The following is a 20,312-nucleotide window of genomic DNA, read 5'->3' as shown; positions in this document are numbered from 1 at the left end:
TTCCTACTACCGGGATTGATCCAGTCCCACATACTGCTCAGGGGTGAGCGTTCATACAGGCCCTCTAAGTAATAATCACTACAGACGGGAGAGAGGAGAATGGGCAAGTCCTTTGATGACCAGAAATAGTGTTATGGATTTTAAGTGAAGTGATTTTATTGGCACTAAAGTTGCACTTTATCCTGGGATTAGTGCAATACCTTATAGGTGTTTAGAAGCAATCACTTTTACAAACTTATCACTTATATAAACAACATGGGGATGAATTGACTCCACACATTCCAACACTGTGTCTCTGATCTTCTAAAGGAGCTTTATATTTGAAAAGGCTCAGGATAATACAGAAGTAGCAGCAAACAGGAGCCTAAGGATAGAACTGGTAGGTATAGGCACACAGCTAGGATGTGGTAGGAGACATGGGTTATACATAGATAGGAAGATATCACATCTGGTTATCTGGTTAATCAGTCATTGGAAATATATATATATATATATATATATATATATATATATATATATATATATATATATATATATATATTTATATATATATATATATATATATATATATATATATATATATATATATATATATATATATATATATATATATATATATAGTATGTTTGTATGTTTGTATATTTATATTATAAACAACTATTTGTGTCTGTCTTCAAGCAAATGCTTTTTTGTGTTTAATTCAGGGTGCCAAAAAATAATATAAAATTTTGGAAAGAATATGCAAGCTAGAAGTCCAAAGTTTGAGGTCAATATGGCAAATATCTCCACGGCAACCATGTATTTCCCTTTGGTGCTCAGATAGGCAGGGATCATGGCAATCCAGACGCTGCAGAACACCAGCATGCTGAAGGTGATGTACTTGGCTTCATTGAAACTGTCCGGTAATGTCCTGGTGAAAAAAGCTATAATGAAACTAGCAGTTGCCAGAATCCCCATGTATCCGAGGACTAAGTAGAATGCAATAGCTGAACCTTCGTTACACTGAACTATGATCTTTCCTTGATACGAGCGTGTGTCTAGTTCCTGATACGGTGGAAACATGGTCAGCCATACAAAGCAGTTTAGAAACTGGACAGACGAGCAAATGACTACTATATAATTAGATAGTTTGAGACCCATCAATTGTCTCCACCCACTGTCAGGTCTGGAGGCTTTGAAGGCCACAAACACCATGACAGTCTTGGCTAACAATGAAGAAAGCGCAAATGTGAAAAGGATACCAAAGGACACTTGACGCAGCCAGCAGGTTATGTCCACAGGACGACCCAGGAAGAAAAATACACATAGGAAGCTCAACATGATGGAAACCAGAAGAAAATAACTGAGGTTTCTGTTATTGGCCCTTACTATAGGTGTCTTCTCATACACAATGAAAACTCCCAATATCACAGCTGTCAAAAGGCAAAGCAGAATTGAAACAGTTATAGACACTAGAGAGATCCCATTATCGGTGTAAGACAAAAAGTCCATTGTCTTGGTAATGCAAGATGTCCTGTTCTCATTGGGCCACTCATGGTCCAGACATTTTATGCAGTTATCACTGTCTGTGGAAAAAAAAAATACAAACTTTTTTGTTTTTCATGGACAACAGTCGGCAGAGTGCCAGTTTCTACTGCAGTGTTAAAGGGAACCTGAGGTGAGAGGGATGTGGAGGCTGTCATATTTATTTCCTTGTGTACAATGCCAGTTGCCTGGCTGCCCTGTTGATCATCTGACATAAGTAGTGTCTGAGTCAAAACTAGTGTTGGGCGAACAGTGTTCGCCACTGTTCGGGTTCTGCAGAACATCACCCTGTTCGGGTGATGTTCGAGTTCGGCCGAACACCTGATGGTGTTCGGCCAAACTGTTCGGCCATATGGCCGAACTAAGAGCGCATAGCCGAACGTTCCCAGAACGTTCGGCTAGCGCTGTGATTGGCCGAACAGGTCACGTGGTTCGGACCCGAACGCGCTCTGATTGGCCGAACGGGTCACGTGGTTCGGGTAAATAAATACCCGATCCACGTCATTTCTCCGCCATTTGTCTGTGGGTTTAGCTTTGGGTAGGCAGGCAGGGTAGTTCTATCTCCAGCCAGGCTAGCCAGGGTCCCCCCAGTCATTGTGTCGCTGCTGGGAACAGTAGTACACCGCTCACCCACACTATATAGCATTGTGTTTACTGCCACTCTGTGTCTCTGCTGGGAACTGTAGTACACCGCTCACCCTGTATAGCATTGTGCTCTGTGTCACTGCTGGGAATAGTAGTACACCGCTCAACCACCACTGTATAGCATTGTGTTTACTGCCACTCTGTGTCTCTGCTGGGAACAGTAGTACACCGCTCACCCACCACTGTATAGCATTGTGCTCTGTGTCGCTGCTGGGAACAGTAGTACACCGCTCACCCACCCACCACTGTATAGCATTGTGCTCTGTGTCGCTGCTGGGAATAGTAGTACACCGCTCACCCACCACTGTATAGCATTGTGCTCTGTGTCGCTGCTGGGAACAGTAGTACACCGCTCACCCACCACTGTATAGCATTGTGCTCTGTGTCGCTGCTGGGAACAGTAGTACACCACTCACCCACCACTGTATAGCATTGTGCTCTGTGTCACTGCTGGGAACAGTAGTACACCGCTCCCCCACACTATATAGCATTGTGTTTACTGTCACTCTGTGTCTCTGCTGGGAACAGTAGTACACCGCTCACCCACCACTGTATAGCATTGTGCTCTATGTCGCTGCTGGGAATAGTAGTACACCGCTCACCCACCACTGTATAGCATTGTGCTCTGTGTCGCTGCTGGGAACAGTAGTACACCGCTCACCCACCACTGTATAGCATTGTGCTCTGTGTCGCTGCTGGGAACAGTAGTACACCACTCACCCACCACTGTATAGCATTGTGCTCTGTGTCGCTGCTAGGAACAGTAGTACACCGCTCCCCCACACTATATAGCATTGTGTTTACTGCCACTCTGTGTCTCTGCTGGGAACAGTAGTACACCGCTCACCCGCCACTGTATAGCATTGTGCTCTGTGTCCCCTTCAACTATTGGGTATCGAAGCTAGACACCTGGCACGAACTGGCAATGTACGCAATAGAGGTGCTGGCTTGCCCGGCAGCCAGCGTTATGTCGGAACGCTGTTTCAGTGCTGCCGGAGGCATCGTCACAGATCGGCGTATCCGCCTCTCCACAGAAAATGCAGACCGTCTGACTCAAATTAAAATGAATCAATCCTGGATTGGAAACGACTACGCAACACTCCCGGACCCCAACCAAGTAACATGAACAATGAACATCTGTGATGGGTTAGCGTTACCGGTCCCTTTTCCTGGAACCTCTCATCTGTATTACATTTATGACTGCATGCCGACAAAAAGCATGTTACCTGTGCAAAGAAAACAGACATTTCCCGCATTTAAAAGACAGTTTTGCCTTTGAAACTTTAAAATCGATTTTCTCAAAAACTATAAGCTCTTTTTGCTAATTTTTTTTCCTCTTGTACCCACTCCCAAGGTGCACATACCCTGTAAATTTGGGGTATGTAGCATGTAAGGAGGCTTTAAAAAACACGAAAGTTCGGGTCCCCATTGACTTCCATTATGTTCGTAGTTCGGCTCGAACACCCGAACATCGCGGCCATGTTCGGCCTGTTCGGCCCAAACCCGAACATCTAGATGTTCGCCCAACACTAGTCAAAACCCTGGAACAAGCATATGGCTAATCCAGTAAAACCTTAGTCAGCTGAGTCAGAATACCTGAGGTGATGCATGCTTGATCAGGGTCTATGGCTAATAGTATTCGAGACACAGGATCAGGAGAATTACCAGGCAACTGGTATTGGTTAAAAGGAAATCAATATGGCAGCCTCCATATCCCTCTCATCTCTGGTTTCCTTTAATCCTTGCTAAGAAATAACAGTGTAATAGTGTTATTACTAAATAACCCACTATGGTGCTTGACCTAATTAATAGCACCTTAATCTCTGGGAAACATGTTCATATTAAAAATCAAAAATCAAAATCTGTGCCATGGTAATATCGTGACACAGCAATGACAGAGTATCACATAAAGTAAATAAAATCATTCACCAGTCCCTTCCTGGCCTTATCTACATGCTGCAATTTAGTCTGCAGTTTAACCTCCCTGGCGTTCTATTAAGATCGCCAGGGAGGCTGCGGGAGGGTTTTTTTTTTTAATAAAAAAAAAACTATTTCATGCAGCCAACTGAAAGTTGGCTGCATGAAAGCCCACTAGAGGGCGCTCCGGATGCGTTCTTCTGATCACCTCCGGCGGCCAGAAGTAACAAGGAAGGCCGAAGGAGGAAGGAAGCGGCCTTCCGTGTTTCGCTTACCTCGTCGCCATGGCGACGAGCGGAGTGACGTCATGGACGTCAGCCGACGTCCTGACGTCAGCCGCCTTCGATCCAGCCCTTAGCGCTGACCGGAACTTTTTGTTCCGGCTACGCTGGGCTCAGGCGGCTGGGGGGACCCTCTTTCGTCCCTGCATGCGGCGGATCGCCGCACTGCAGCGGCGATCAGGTAGCACACGCGGCTGGCAAAGTGCCGGCTGCGTGTGCTGCTTTTTATTTGAGCCAAATCGGCCTAGCAGGGCCTGAGCGGCAGGCTCCGGCGGTACTGGACGAGCTGAGCTCGTCCAGACCGCTCAGCAGGTTAATAATCAGTATCACAGCAATGACACTTGGTAGTGAGCGTTGAAATACAATTTTGCTGCACTCCCTCCCTGCTTGTTCTAATATGGTCTACAAGCAGTTCAATGGCAAACTGACAAGAGATGAAGATTAAATCTATGAAATTTTACAAAACTCCCTGCCTGTTTTCAAGCATTCTAAATGCAGTTGAATAAGCTCACTTGAGCAATAAGATTTAAAGAAATAAATGGATTTTCCCAAAACAACCTATATCGACTACATCTATCTAGGGTGGTTGGGATTGCCAAGTTTCTAGTTGGAATTCTGACTTTAACACAAAGTTTTGGGTATTTCTACCAGTCTACATTGATGTCCATGTAGCTCACTTTCCCAGTTAATTGCGAATTTGCGAAGCCCCCATACATGGTATCATCACCAAATTTGCTATGTATGTCTGGCTCAATGTATGCGGATATATGAACAAGATCAAAAAAGACCTTGTAGTTTTTGAGAACATCTTAAAATGGAGGAGGGAAAATACTTTTTTTTCCGGAGCAGGGTAGGAGTTTTGGAAATTTAAACTTCCCAATACTTTAAAGGGAACCTTAACTGAGAGGGATATGGATGTTTCCTTTTAAACAATACCAGTTGCTTGTAAGTCCTGCTGATCTCTTTGGCTGCAGTAGTGGCTGAATCACACACCTGAAACAAGCATTCAGCAAATCCAGTCTGACTTCAGTCAGAGCACCTGATCCGCATGCTTGTTGAGAGGCTGTGGCTAAAAGTATTAGAGACACAGGATCAGCAGGAGAGCCAGGCAACTGGTATTATTTTAATAGGAAAAATCCATATATCCTTCTCAGTTTAGGTTCCCTTTAACCACTTGAGGACCAGAGGTTTATACCCCCCAGTGACCACGCTATTTTTTACAATTCGGCACTTACAAATTAAAAGGTATATTTTACCCCCTTTTCTTCTGACAAATATACTTTTTTGGTGGTATTTGACTGCTGCTATTTTTATTTATAAAGAAATCGCAAAATGTTTGCATTTTTATATCCCCCCCCTTCCCCCTAAATTGGCCCATATAACTATGGTAGGGATTAGATTGTGAGCCCATAAGAGGGACAGTTAAGTGACAAGACAATCCTCGGTGCAGCGCTGCATAAGATGTCAGCGCTATGTAAAAATGTTTGGCCGCATAAATAGAAAAAGCAGCCTGCCAGCGCTGATCAGAGATGCCGCCGAGGAACAACGAAGCCACTCTGTGGCCACCATTCTGCATTAGTCGGTCGCAGAGTGGTTAAACTAAAATATTTTTTATAGTCTACTACTTTAGTTTTTTTTCCTGAGTCAATTGGTGAAATATTTTAGGCTTTCTTTGGCTGGTACTTTTGGTAGGAATTCATTTCTTTTATATGCATTAGTAATAAGCAAAAAATTGAAAAAATCATTATTTTTCAGTTTTCAGGCATTATAGTTTTAAAATAAAATGGGCTACGATAGATAAAACCTACACATTTTATTTGCTCATTTGTCCTAGTTATTACAACATTTAAATTATGTCCTTAGTACAATGTAAGGCAATAATATTTTATTTGGAAACAAATGTGTATTTTTTACACTTATAATACTACAATAATTACAAGCCTTTTTTTTTACAATAACAGTAGTATACCCTTTATGACATACATAAAAAGTCCCTAAGGTAACTATTATTTTTTTCTTAAATCATGCCATTTCTTTCTTTTTTTTTTTAACGAGTGTTTTATTTTGGTAACTATAGGGTAGGGGTGAAAGGGGTTAAACATTAATAAAATAATATATTTCTTTTTCTATACAATAGTGTATGTGGGTGCTGTGGTGATACATTGGGGTGCTGATGATGTTAGGGAATACAGGAACATATTTCTGTCATTTTTCTGTCTACTATGTCTGCTAAAAGCTAGTCTGGCTCTTGAAGGTGCCACCTGGCCCCAGGAAACGGTTAATGGGAGCCTGAATGTACATGTAAATTCTGTATGTAAATGTACATTACCTCTGCCCTCATTGTCCAGCAGGGGAAGAGGTGTCTACTGCTAATTAGCTGCCAATTGAGGAAGAATAGGCTGGTCGGCCTGGCTTTTGAACTCTAAAGTCAGCCATTGTCCCATTATACAAAGCAAGACTACCAGAGTCTTGGGGACAGGAGAAGTGGACACCTGAAGGTTTGAAATTTACATGACAGCCGGCTGGAAGGGGTTGGAAATCTCTGCAGACTTTAAAAACGGAGACAGGAAAACTTTGATGCTAGAAAATAATGTTGAGGAAGCCTTTTGATGTCTGTTAGGATACAATATTACCTGGTGAATTCTGCAACCTTCAAAAAGCTAAAAAAGGAACCCTTTAAAGTTCGCATATCACAGGAAAACTAGGACAAGCGTTTGGTGATGTCACAAATGGGGAAATTGCATTAGTTCCTGGGGGCTGGACATTAAATGCCCCAGGGGACACTTCGGACTATTTAAGTTGGTCCAGGACAGTCACAGGTATCTTCTCCTGGAGATAGCGCATAGCTAGGGATGATCTCGACTCCTGGTCGAAACAAATGGCGTGCTCCCGCCGACAACGTTTAGACCTTCAAGTTGGTAACGTTTTAACCCCAATTTTTATTTTTACGCAAATATCCTTGCGTGTATTTTTGTAACTTTTATCTTGTAACTTTTACTTTGGTTTTTGTACATCTGTTGTATATATTGCTTTCTGCACTGTTCCACGTTTTCCTGGAATATTAAATCTTTATTTAATAAGCTTGACTTCGACTGTACTAAACTAACACTCATAGCCTAGAAGAGACTGAAGTGCAACTGTGTATAAATCCATGCCTAATTGTATGTTTGAGCAACCCTACCGTATGAGATTGTAATTACATTGTGTGTGGGGGCGTTTGTCATACGTTGGCCTAAAGCGTGTAGCTGACCCAACGTACGAAAACGCCAGTGCGAGTAGCTTGACAGCAGAGTGGCTAACAGTATCGTCCGGAACGACTGTTAGAGGTTTTGCTTCACTACAGTGTAAGATTGCAACTGTGTGTGTGTGTGCGTGCCGTTCCCGTATTCTGCCTAAAGCATAAAGCTGACCCGAATACGAAAACGCGGATTGCGCTGAGCACTCGACAGCAGAGTGGACGTGTCTAGCAAACTTCTAGTGGTGGCAGTGAGAAGTGTTCTGAGGGGTCACAGCCTTGTTTGTAATTTGAATAAGGCTGCTCCCCGCTTGATCTAGTCAAACTCGCAGTCGGGAACCGTATACGCAGGCGTGCCGCGGGCCGGTTCCTGACAGGTGCATTTTAACTTGTTGGCCACAAGATGGTGCTATACTTAATTCCCGAGTACTGTAAACAGTATGGGACTGGGAGGTGAAAAAACTGAGGAAATCCATCTGCTGGCCAAGCAGCAGAAACCATGTATTATCTCTCCCAATAGAAATCTGCAGCAAGTTTTCACTGTGAGCAGCAACACCTGAATGCACAAATGGACCAAAAGGGTTGGGCCAAATGATTTGCACAATTGGATCACTCAGATTGATCCAATTGAATTGCATAATTGGACCAATCAGACTTGACTAATTGATTTGCATGACTGTACCAAGCAAACTGCATAATTAGACCAATCTGTTTGCATGATTGGACCAAACAAATTGCAGGTTTGGATCAGATTGATTATGCGACTAACGCGATTGGACCAATCAAATTGCACAATTGGACCAAACAGACTGGACCAACTGTGCAATTTTATAGGCCAAATCTGAGTTCTCCAATTTGATTTTGTCCAATTGTGACTTGACCATTAACAAGAAGGGCTGCAGTTTAAATTTTCCCATTTAAAATTGATGGCTGAAATTTGTTTGGCTGTGGTAGGCTCTACCCACTGGCTGTGGTAGGCTCCACCCACACTTTATTCATTTTAACCACAGTCACCCAGTGACCGACTGTGCCAAGTTTGGGGATTTAGGCTTTAATACTGTGTGAATGACACATTTTTAAATGTTCTCATTGAAGTCAAAGGGTGAAATCAGACTGGCAGTTAGTGGTTCCACCCACTTTTTGAATCCCTAAGATGTGATCACATTTTTTAGGTTGATCTCATGAATATGTGACCCATGTTTGGTGTGTTTAGTTTCAGAGCGGTACGAGCTGATGCAGTTTGACATTTTCCAAAGTCTACCCTTGGTGGGCCGAAGGATGGTATCACTTAAAAAAGTGCCCAAGCAAAGCTACACCACTATGGGCCGAAGGCGTGTGAAAAGTTAAATAACTGTACCCCTAAAATTGTAGGAGGAGGTGCATATAGAAACTAGCTCCCCCCACTTTTGGGCATCCCCCACAAAAATTACATTTTTATTCTGGTTGACATCAAGAATATTTGGTCCAAGTGTGGTGCTTTGGTAGCTTCAAAACTGTATGAGTGGCAGCGATTTGCACATTTTCCCTGTCAAAGTCAATGGGGACGGAAGGACACACAGACAGACATACAGCGGCCTGCTTGGAAATGAATATTAAGATAAATACTTAACTTTTACTAATTATCATATGGCACTTTCATCTTTGTTTCTGATTATAGAGCCCCCTTACACTCAGAAATGTATTACTATTAATATTATTATTGATTTATCAAGCAACCAACATATTCTGTGGCGCTGCACAAAGTAAGAAACAAACATGAGGTACATAATGTAATGATTCGCTCAGCTGGCTGCACAGGCAGACAGCTGTTTGACCATTCCTCTAGTCTGTGGGCTGCAGGTCTCTGGAAGATAGACCTGTCTTTCCTTTGCAAGTTTCTGATCTGCTCTGCTGCTGAGGAATTTTCATACATTGGTTATGCAAATCACCCAGCTAACTCCTTTGTAGGCTGGCAGTATAAAAAGCTATGTTTCCCAGAGTCCTTTGCTGGTCATCCCTTCAGGGTTTGTTGAAACACTCCTAGAGTGTCAGCCATGCTATTTCTTGTCAAAGTTATCTTAGAGTAATTATTGGGACTGCACTAGGCAGTTTCCCTAGTGCAGTTAGGTTGTTATCTGTGTTGTCTGTATTGCCTCTCTGTTGCGATTGTCCTGTCACCAACGGTGGTTGTCAGGAAATCATTCTGTCTGTCTGGGGTGCTAACCAGAGCAGCGGTCGCTACTGGTAGCCCCTTCTGTTAATCTGTCTGTCTTGTTTGGATCGCACTAGCCTCTAGCGGTAGCGGCTGTGGATCCTTCTGATCTTTGTTCTTGGAGTATAGCTGGAGCAGCGGTTGCTCCCTGCTATCTTATCTGTCTGTCGTGCTTGGATCGCACTAGCCCCTAGCGGAGGCGGTTGTGGATCCTTCTGATCTGCTTTCTTGTTCCTGTACCCGGATCGCACTCGCTCTGGCGGAAAGAGCAGTGGATCTTTCCTATCCTGTTTCCCGTCCGTTTGTCTGTCTTGTCTGATACGAACACTTGCTGTAGGCTCGGTGAGGTAACCGTTAAGCAAGCGCTCAGTCCTCTGTTTCGTGTTTGTCTGTCGGTGGTTGGTTAGGCGTGCTTGTCTCTGTTGCGCTTAACGTGTGAAGATCACGCTGTAAACGCGTTCGCTGTTGCGAATGAGTGCGGTGTTCGCGTTTAGTTAGCGTTTGTTATTTTCGTTATTTTCTCATTGTCGTTTGCTGTACCTTTGCTACTCTTGTGTTCTGTTCTGGTCAGTCTTGTGTCACTTCTGGCAATCGCCTCTCTCGCGATCGCGTTCATACTTTGTTTCTGCGAATGTGTGTTCACCGTCGCTGGGTGGCGACTAGATTGGGGAACACACATTTAGCCTATCTCTGTGCTCTTCTCTTTAAGGGCTGTTCAGCCCCGCACTGTCTTAGATCTGTACAATTCCCATCTGGCATTTGTGGCCGTGCAGAGGCTGTGCTCGTCTGCACTCCACAGCACCATCTGCTGGTGGGAATTGCCCTCTGCTGATGCATTGCACCTAGCCTGGGTTCACCCAATTATACGCTTGTGGAGGGTTTTCGCTGTGTCAGTGCGCATCTTGTGCGCTGACCGCGAAAACTATTCCGCAAACGTTACACATAATAATACAGACAATGGTGTACACCAATATACAAGATACAGAATTGGTGAAAAAATACGGAATTGGTAATTACAGTGACAAAAATAACATGATGAATACAATGGGCTTGATTCACAAAAGAGTGCTAACTGTTAGCACGGCCGTTTTCGCGCGAATATTTGCATTGCGCGCGGTCGTGATTTTTCGCGCGAAACAATAATGATGTTTTCACGCGCAAACGCGCACTAAATCGCTATCGTTTTCACGCGAAAATTCGCGATCGCGCGCAATGCGAAAATTCATGCGAAAACGGCTGTGCTAACAGTTAGCACTCTTTTGTGAATCAAGCCCATTGTGTAACAAATTCCAAGACACAAAGGGCCTGATTCACAAAGCGGTGCAAAGTGTTTGCACGCCAGTGAAAAGCCCTTTATCACGCCTAAACTCAGTTTAGGCATGATAAGAAGAAACTAGCGCGAATTCGCGCGGCGCATGGTGCAGTGCGCGCGATGCGCCCATTAAACCCTATGGGCGCTGCGCGCGGAGTTGCGCGATTGCGCGCGCAAAGCTTTGCGCGCGGGGCTTTGCGCGCGATAAAGAGCACAAATCGGTGCTAACTCAGTGGTGCAAAGCTTATCACGCCTAAAGTCTTTTAGGCGTGATAACTGAGTTATCACCGCTTTGTGAATCAGGCCCCTAGAGAGGCTGTGTGTTTTAGGGAGAATGGAAGAAGGTAGAGCGTATGCATGTCAGAGAAAGTGAGTTTTGCAGGATCATTTACAGATATCAAAGGTTGGAGAGTGATGGATGTGTTGTGAAACGGGATTCCAGAGGAGTGGTGAAGCATGTGAGAAATCCTGTATACGTGAATGCGAGGAGGTGATTCTAGAAAAGGACAATAGAAGGTCATGTACAGATCTGAGATTGCAATAGGGCTTGTATCTGAAAACTAGTAGTGAGGAGACATACAGGGGAGAGAGACTGTGGAGAGTTTTGTAGGTTAGGTGTATGAGTTTGAACAGGGTTGAGTCAAAAATGATAAGTTCCGTTTAACTGATATTAAGTTTTAAGTGAGAGGTCATGAAAAAGGATACATAGCAGACAAACCATCAGGAACACATGTAAGTAGGGAGCTAAGGTCTGGGGCCGAGAGGTACAGTTGTGTATCATCTGCATATAAGTGGGGAATAAGAGGCAACCCCAAAACTTGCCATCCACACACTTATAACACAGCACTGACCTAGCACATTAGATTACCAGGCTGCAAATGACTTGAGGCTGTAGTAGGCTCTGGTTGGTGCTATTTCTCATATGGTCACTGGCATCTAGCAGGATGTCTGTCACCACTAAAATAGTCATGGGGGCAATTTGGGGAGATACATTTTTCCTCATAGGATTTCATAGGTACCAGTAACTGATTAACTACTGTGGGCTTGGCACATTACGTATTTACATTCCAAACTCATCAGATGTTCAGTGCTACATTTCCATACTTGTATCTCTGATGTTATTGTTCAATTTTATGTGAACCTGACAAAAACAGCAGCACTGGTGAGCCATACCAGATTTATTGGATACTTCTCCCTCAGAACATGGGACGCAGTCATAGCAACAGGAAGATAGTGAAGAGATCTGCTTTTTTCTTGTCCCTGGAGGGCACATCGGTGAGCACTGGGATCTTGGAACCTTAAAAACACAAGACAAAAGCTTACTAATTAAATTTTTTTCTGTAAAAATATAGAATCTTACTGGCTGAACTTTATTTTACTTACATAGATTTTTTATATTTTAGTATAACAATCATTAAAGCAAGCCTGAAGTGAAAATAAACTTATGATATAATGAACTGCATGTGTAGTACAGCTAAGAAATAGAATGTTGGTAGCAACTAAATTAGCCTCATATTGCTTTGCAGTACAGGAAGAATTAAGAAAATTCAGTTGTTTGTTATCCATGCAAAACAGCTTCTCTGAGCTCTGCGACCCAACTTGGGTCGAAGACAGTCCTGTCTTCTGCAGCACTTAAACAAACATGAAGCAGTGAGAGACAGCTTGACATAAGGTTTTACAGCAGGAAAGTTCAAAGGTTCATTAGCTCTGCTCTGTTTTATAGTTTATTTATTTACTGCACCGAGGCCCGTATGCAATTCAGTTTTTCTCCTGAGTTTTCTCCTAGGTGATATTTTTACAACTTGTCATAAATAGCGATGGGCAGAACGGTTCGCCGGCGAACGGTTCCAAGCAAACTTTGGTGGTTCGCGTTCACCTGGACCAGGCGAACTTTTGCGGAAATTCGATTCGGCCCATAATGCACTATGAGGGTCAACTTTGACCCTCTGCATCACAGTCAGCAGGCACAGCTACACTAAGCCCTGGAGCCCCACCCGCCTCCGGCGGCCATTACAGTCACTCGTCTGCCTGCTGCAAATAGACAGACTAGGGAGAGCTGCTGCAGATTTTTTCTCCTAGGGAAAGATTAGTTAGGCTCTAGGCTTGCTCCTGGCTGATTGTTATAGCTAAAATAGCACCCCTCAACAGCTCTTTTGAGAGTTAATGTTTTCCTGATGTGTTTTTTGTGTGTGTGTGTGTGTTGCTCAATGACACTGACATTATACAGCCCTATCTGTTGCAGCTGGACCTTGGCAATTGTTATTACTGTGCCAGCCAGGCCCTGCCTAACTATCTATACTGGGACACCTACCTATGCCTACCTAACAACTGGGGCACCTACTTACCTACACTGGGACACCTACCTACCTACCTATACTAGGGGACCTACCTATGCCTGGAAAAGGAAGCAAAAGACAGGAGGAGCGCTCCGTAGTGTGATACCGTTTAATAAAATGAAAACTGCGCAATAAAATATACACTTACTAGATGTATATGAACAGTAGGCATGTCCACGCCTTCGACGTTAACTGACGAAGGAGTGGACACGCCAAAACGCGTCTTGACGTAACCTGCACACAGTCACCCCGAAGGGACACCTGTCATCCATTTACCATCTGGATCCTTGCTGCCGCTGGCCACTGCAGCTTCAGGTTTCGCTTCCAAGAGGGGATGTCCTTTTTTATTCTGGGCTATATGCCAATTTTAAATGCCTACTGTTCATATACATCTAGTAAGTGTATCTTTTATTGCGCAGTTTTCATTTTATTAAACGGTATCACACTACGGAGCGCTCCTCCTGTCTTTTGCTTCCTTTTCCAGTAGTCCGCTCACAGCCGAGTGTTTGAGGAGCTGCCAGTGTGTGATCAGTCTGCGGTCCACTTTGACCTCTCACCTGCGTTAGCGCAAGATTGCACATCTTTTGTTTTTCCTCATTGACCTACCTATGCCTACCTATCTATACTGGGACTCCTACCTATGCCTACTAGTGTTGGGCGAACATCTGGATGTTCGGGGTGGTTCGGCCGAACATGCCCCTGATGTTCGGCATGTTCGAGCCGAACCCCGAACCTACCCCGAGCATGTCCCTTTGGGGCCCCTATAGGGTCCCAGCATGAAGGGAGAGCATGCCCCGAGCGCGCGCGGGGGGGGAGGGGGTCGGAAATGCCCCCCACCCCTCCCCGCTAAGCTCTCCCTTTTGCCGGTTCCCAATAATGTTAAATTTAAGCCCCCCAAAGGTACCTGAGGAGGAGGGCAGGAAGCGGGCAGCCAGAGATGCTAGACGCTAGTACCATCTGGTACTTCCGCCCTCTCTTGACGCACTTCCTGTTTACACGCGATGACGCGGGGCATGCTCTCCCTTTATGCTGGGACCCTATAGGGGGTTATGTTGGGCCAGACACGGCTGTGTTCGGCCGAACAAAGTAGGCCTGTTCGGGTTCGGGCAGCGTGCCCGAGCACCCTCCCGAACACCATGAGGTGTTCGGGGGTGCCGAACCGAACCCGAACAGGCCAAAATCCGGGCGAACCCGAACAGTGGCGAACACTGTTCGCCCATTACTAATGCCTACCTACCTATACTAGGTCTCCTACCTATCCCAAGCTAACTACTGGGACACCTACCTATGCCTACCTACCTATACTGGGTCTCCTACCTATGCCTAGCTAACTACTGAGACACCTACCTATGCCTACCTACCTATACTGGGACTCCTACCTATGCCTACCTACCTATACTGGGTCTCCTACCTATGCCTAGCTAACTACTGGGACACCTACCTATGCCTACCTACCTATACTGGGACTCCTACCTATGCCTAGCTAACTAGTGAGGCACCTACCTATGCCTACCTACCTATACTGGGACTCCTACCTATGCCTACCTACCTATACTGGGACTCCTACCTATGCCTACCTACATACAAGTAGATAATAAGGTCGTTGCTTCATTGTGGTCAGACCAAATTTGATCAGCTGGACAGTCACTGTTGTTCTATCATTGAACTACCACAGCCCGGCGACCATATGGGCTTGAAAACCACCACGGCCTACACTCTCGCCATGGTGCACACCAGTCCAGCACGGCCGTCACTACGCAAACAGCTGTTTGCGGTGCGTTACACAGGGAGTTTGGTGTGTCAGTGTGAAGCAGAACTCTAATTACACTCCCTGATTGATGTATACCCATGCAAGATGTTTGAAAGCACTTTAGGCCTGCAATTTAGCATTCAATGGGATTTCTGCCCTTAAAACGCTGCTTTGCGTCACATCCAGATTTTTCCCCGGGAGTTTGGGCATGTATCCCACTCCGCCATGCCCCCCTCCAGGTGTTAGACCCCTTGAAACATCTTTTCCATCACTTTTGTGGCCAGCATAATTTTTTCTATTTTTCAAAGTTCGCATCCCCATTGAAGTCTATTGCGGTTTGCGAACTTTTCCGCGAACCGAACCTTCCGCGAAGGTTCGCGAACGGGGTTCGAGAAACGAAAATCGGAGGTTTGGCCCATCTCTAGTCATAAAATGCTTTTGAAGTCACCAGCAAGCAAGAAAATACTCAAAATAAATTTGATAGTACTTTTTCACCAACTTTTGGGTACATTTTCACTTGTAAAATGCTGAAAATTTAGTTTACAGAGAAGATAAATATTATCTCCTAGGAGATAACTCAGGTGAAAAAATGTATTGCATATGGGTCCATATGCGGTATATCCTGCAGGAATTCATCTGAAGTTCCAGGGACGTAAATATTAGTCTATTGCCATGATCGCCTCTGTGGGTGCTCCTGTCAGTTGCTGTTCTCATCGGGATCCTTTAGTATACAGATCAGTGAATGGGAACACAGTTCCCATTCACTGATCTAAGTGCCCTTTATCAATGAATACCAGCATCAATGAGATGCCAATGTTCATGGACAAAAATCAATGTATTGCATACATGCGTTACTTCCAATGTAAGAGCAAAATAAAGTGTGTCTAGAGGTCAAAAATTGAAATTACACCTATATTTCGAAAAAAAAATATTATTGTCCATACATTGTGATAGGGACATAATTTAATCAGGGTAATAAACGGGACAAATGGGCAAATAAAATGTGTGAGTTTTTATTGTAGTAGCACATAAAACTGAAAAAAAGCATTTTTTTTTAATTTTTTTCCTTCCTTTTCCCGTTAAAACACATTTAAAATAAAATAATTCTTAGCATAATGCACTGCCCAAATAAATCCGAATTGGTGGCGGAAAAACAGGGTATAGATAATTTTGTTGTGATTAGTAGTAAAAAAGTAATTGGCAAATGAAAGGGAGGAGCGCTGAAAGGTAAAACTTACTCCTAAATTGATCCTAAAGGGGAAAAACTCCTCAGTTGTTTACAAATTAAAATATAGAGTGTGATTTGTAAACTACAAGTATGACAGAATGATGCAATGTTATAAAAAAAAGCATCAGCAGTTTGCGAGTGCACATCTGAAAGATCCAGTGGAGAACTGGCTTAAAGTGTTTTTGGTCAGATGAGAGCAACATTAAGCTCTTTGGCATCATCTCAACTCGCCATGAATGGAGGAGAAAGAATGCTGCCTAGGCTATGACCCAAAAAATGCCATCCCCACCATCAACCATGGTGGGAGACACATCATGATTTAGTGGTATTTGTATGCTAAGGGGACAAGACACCTTCACCGTATCGAAGGGGCCATGTACCAGGACATTGAACATGAGTTATGAATGGGTTTCCCATCACAACCCTGACAATGACCCAAAACACATGGTTTTCTCTCATAACCCAAAAACTTACAGATAAGTTAATTGGCTTCCCCGTAAAATTGGCTCTAGACTACAATGGACATATAGGGAATAGATTGTGAGCTCCTCAGAGGGACAGTTAGTAAAAGCATTATATACTGTGTAAAGCACCGTGGAAAGATGTTGTTGATATATACTGTACATTAAATCTATAAGTATAAAATCAGATGATTGAGTGTGTGTATGAGCCACGATCACTCGAAAATGCCTTGACCGATTTTAATGAAACTTGGTATACAGATCCCTTACTACCTGGGATGATATGTTCTGGGGGTCTCACTCCCCCCCCCCCCCTGCAGCATACCTATGAAATAGCCACTGGGAGATTTGAGTGCAGGATAAAGCCGATTAGAGATGATCCAAATGGTTCACCTGGCGGGTAGTTCGCATGAATTTCAGCTGTTCGCATCTGCGGCAGGACGCACACACATCGCGTGTTCGACCCGCCTCCCATACCTAGTCATTGGGCTAAACTGTGACCCTCTACATCACAGTCAGCAGACACATGGCAGCCAGTCAGGCTGCACTCATCCACGGACCCCCGCCCCCCCTATAAAAATGCAGCAGCACCGGCAATGTTCTCATTCTGGTGCTGCTGCTGTAGTGAGTGGAAGGGAGAGACATGGCTGCAGAGACAGGGACAGTTAGCCAGGCGCTCCTGTTTGTTGCTTATTGCTGAAAGCACCTCAAATCAAAAGCCCTTTTGAGGGCTAATATTGTTCTATGTGTGTGTGTGTGTGTGTGTGTGTGTGTGTGTGTGTGTGTGTGTGTGTGTGTGTGTGTGTGTGTGTGTGTGTGTGTGTGTGTGTGTGTGTGTGTGTGTGTGTGTGTGTGTGTGTGTGTGTGTGTGTGTGTGTGTGTGAGACTGGTCACACTGCATACAGGCCACACAGGCCACGTCATTGCTGGGCTGTGTAGTTCTACTATACTCTTCTATCTATATTGCAAGCAAGCCAGCACACTGTCTATCATAAGCTGTGCTTAGTTTGCAACTGTATCTGTTATTGATATCTGTGTGGGGTACACTTATAGGCCACAGTGAGTTGCTGGGCTGTGTAGTTCTACTATACTCTTCTATCTATATTGCAAGCAAGCCAGCAAACTGTCTATCATAAGCTGTGCTTAGTTTGCAACTGTATCTGTTATTGATATCTGTGTGGGTTTGTGACGGTTAATGCCACTACGCAGATGACTGATTACTGGTGATCTGCGGGATCACCAAGAATACAGGCGCTATGCTCGATTATGTGTGATCCGCAGAATCACCAATAATGCCAGTATAGCAAGAACGAGAGCAGAGCGTAAGTGTGTGTCTGGTGCCACCGTAACTCTAATGGTTTTACAAGACCTTACCACAGGAGTTACTAAGGAACACTCAGGACACCAACAGAACAGACTAGACACAAGGCCCCCCCAGTGAGGCTGGAAGGCACAGACAGATAAATACGGTTCTAACGGTCACCTGTGGAGCAGGTGATTCAGAACTTACTGCAGTCGCAGAGATACAAATAGCACAGCTCTAATGATCACCTGTGGAGCAGGTGATTCAGACCTTACTGCAGTCTCAGAGATACAAATAACACAGCTCTAATGGTCACCTGTGGAGCAGGTGATTCAGACCTTACTGCAGTCTCAGAGATACAAATAGCACAGCTCTAACCTGTGGAGAGTGTAAGTGTAAGGTGCAAACAGTAATACCTTGAGGACCGCACCTGGAAGACAGGTGCAAGAGCCAATAGGAACACTGCTCAGCAACAAGTTCCTTCCGTAGTCTGGACTCTCCACGGGGAGGAGTCAGACTTGGAGAGGGAAGGACAGAACGTGAGTGACATCAGAGAGAGGGTGTCACTAACAGGTCTGGCGTTCAGTAACGATCGGTGTAACACAGAGAGGGTCTGATTACCGGTGAACTGCAGTATCACCGAGAATGCAAAATATACCCGATTATTGATGATCTGCAGTATCACCGATAATCAGATATATATTCTAACCTCTGGACACCTGAGTTACAAGTGAGTGTTTAGGCAATAGTAACACTTTGAGTATACACAGAGGAAAGTTCCTTCCAAGGCCTAGAATTTCCCGGGGGAGGAGCTAAGCTGAAGGTAGGAAGGACAGAGCGTGAGTGACACCAAAGAGGGGGTGTCACTTACAGGTCTGGGAACTGCCTCTAACAGTAAGGCCAGTTCTCGAGGTCGGACAAGCCAGGTCGTCAACACACGGACAGACAAAGTACAGACTCAGGAGACAGACACGGAATCCAATGAACAGGCAGGGTTTGGCAACGGTGTATCAGATTAGCAGGGTCCAGAATCAGAAGGCAGATACAGAGTCCAGGAACGAGCAGAGTTTGGCAACAGGATATCAGAAATAGCAAGGTACAGAATCAGAGTTCACAAGATTAGTCAGGCAGGCAGAAAGTCATAACAAATAATACAGTTCAATTCCTAATGCTAAGGTGTGAGATCCTTGGCCGTCAACACCTTTGGAAACTATGCTAGTACACAGATACAATTCAATTAGTACTTTAAGCTATCAACAGAATCTGGCTAAGTGTGGATCCCCGGCTCCGGCCGGTTCTAGCACACTTTGGGATCTGACTATGGTCTGAGTACTGACACACAAGTGTACACGATGACAGACAAAGACAGAGTAACAACTCCAGGTTTAAATACTGACAGCAGATTCAAGCAGCCCCGCCCGAGGGGCTGAACCAACCTGCAAGGAAGATTGACAGGTGGAAGTCAGCTGACCACAAAGTCAGCTGATCTGTCTCCTCTGCCCATTAAGGCCCTTTAGCTCCATGTAAAGGTCCTTTTGCTCCATGTGCAGGCGTGTGGACCCAAGCTGCTGCAACAGAGATCCCTGTCCCAGCTGAGTCGGGAAGCGACACCCGGGATGGCTTGGCCAGAGAGGTGACATCAGGTGTGAAAGCAGCTGCGCTGCTTCCCACCACAGAGGTAACGTTTTAAATCGTTACAGGGTTACAGTTACACTGCATACAGGTCACACAGTCATTGCTGGGCTGTATAATTCTACTATACTCTAACAATATTGCAAGCACGCCAGCATACGGTGTATCATAAGCAGCGCTTAGCTTGCAACTGTATTTGTGATTGAACGTACTATACGATATGTCTCTGTCTGTGTTAAAGTACACAGCCCTGTGATACACACACACAACTGCTGTGTATTTGACACGGATTGCGTGCCTCTTTGTGATTACACACAAAAATGACAAGCAGAGGCAGAGGTCGTGCTGGTGTGATTTCGTATGGCCCTTGTCCAATGCAGAGTGGTCAGAGGGCACGTACCCTCAACCACCAAGATTATGAGGAAATAGTTGACTTCATAACAAAGAGCACCTCAGCTTCCGGACGGAACTGTGACACACCTTCTTCCTCCTACTCT

General features: G+C 44.6%; 1 protein-coding gene across 1 annotated transcript; it reads right to left on the bottom strand.

Annotated features, from left to right (window-relative positions):
• Positions 1–657: 657 nt before the first annotated feature.
• LOC137537942 (vomeronasal type-2 receptor 26-like) lies at positions 658–13,613 on the bottom strand. The gene is made up of 3 exons (XM_068259870.1): positions 13,590–13,613; positions 12,279–12,402; positions 658–1,565 (listed from the first exon to the last, which is right to left on the bottom strand). Exons 1-3 carry the CDS (start codon positions 13,611–13,613, stop codon positions 658–660), a joined length of 1,056 nt encoding a protein of 351 aa, XP_068115971.1.
• Between the last annotated feature and the right edge of the window lie 6,699 nt (positions 13,614–20,312).

This window comes from Hyperolius riggenbachi, chromosome 11 (assembly GCF_040937935.1).
Source record: "Hyperolius riggenbachi isolate aHypRig1 chromosome 11, aHypRig1.pri, whole genome shotgun sequence".
Classification (NCBI taxonomy): domain Eukaryota; kingdom Metazoa; phylum Chordata; class Amphibia; order Anura; family Hyperoliidae; genus Hyperolius; species Hyperolius riggenbachi.
Note: the sequence above shows the minus strand (reverse complement) of the source record. Positions and strands in the feature narration are given on the sequence as shown.

Bases quoted from the DNA above. Each gene is read 5' to 3' on its own strand.
- LOC137537942 (XM_068259870.1), bottom strand. From the start codon at position 13,613: ATGCCTACTGTTCATATACATCTA. The intron at 12,403-13,589 runs GTAAGTGTATAT...TGTGTTTTTAAG, and splicing joins CTACTGTTCATATACATCTA to GTTCCAAGATCCCAGTGCTC. The intron at 1,566-12,278 runs GTATGGCTCACC...TTTTTTCCACAG, and splicing joins AGAAGTATCCAATAAATCTG to ACAGTGATAACTGCATAAAA.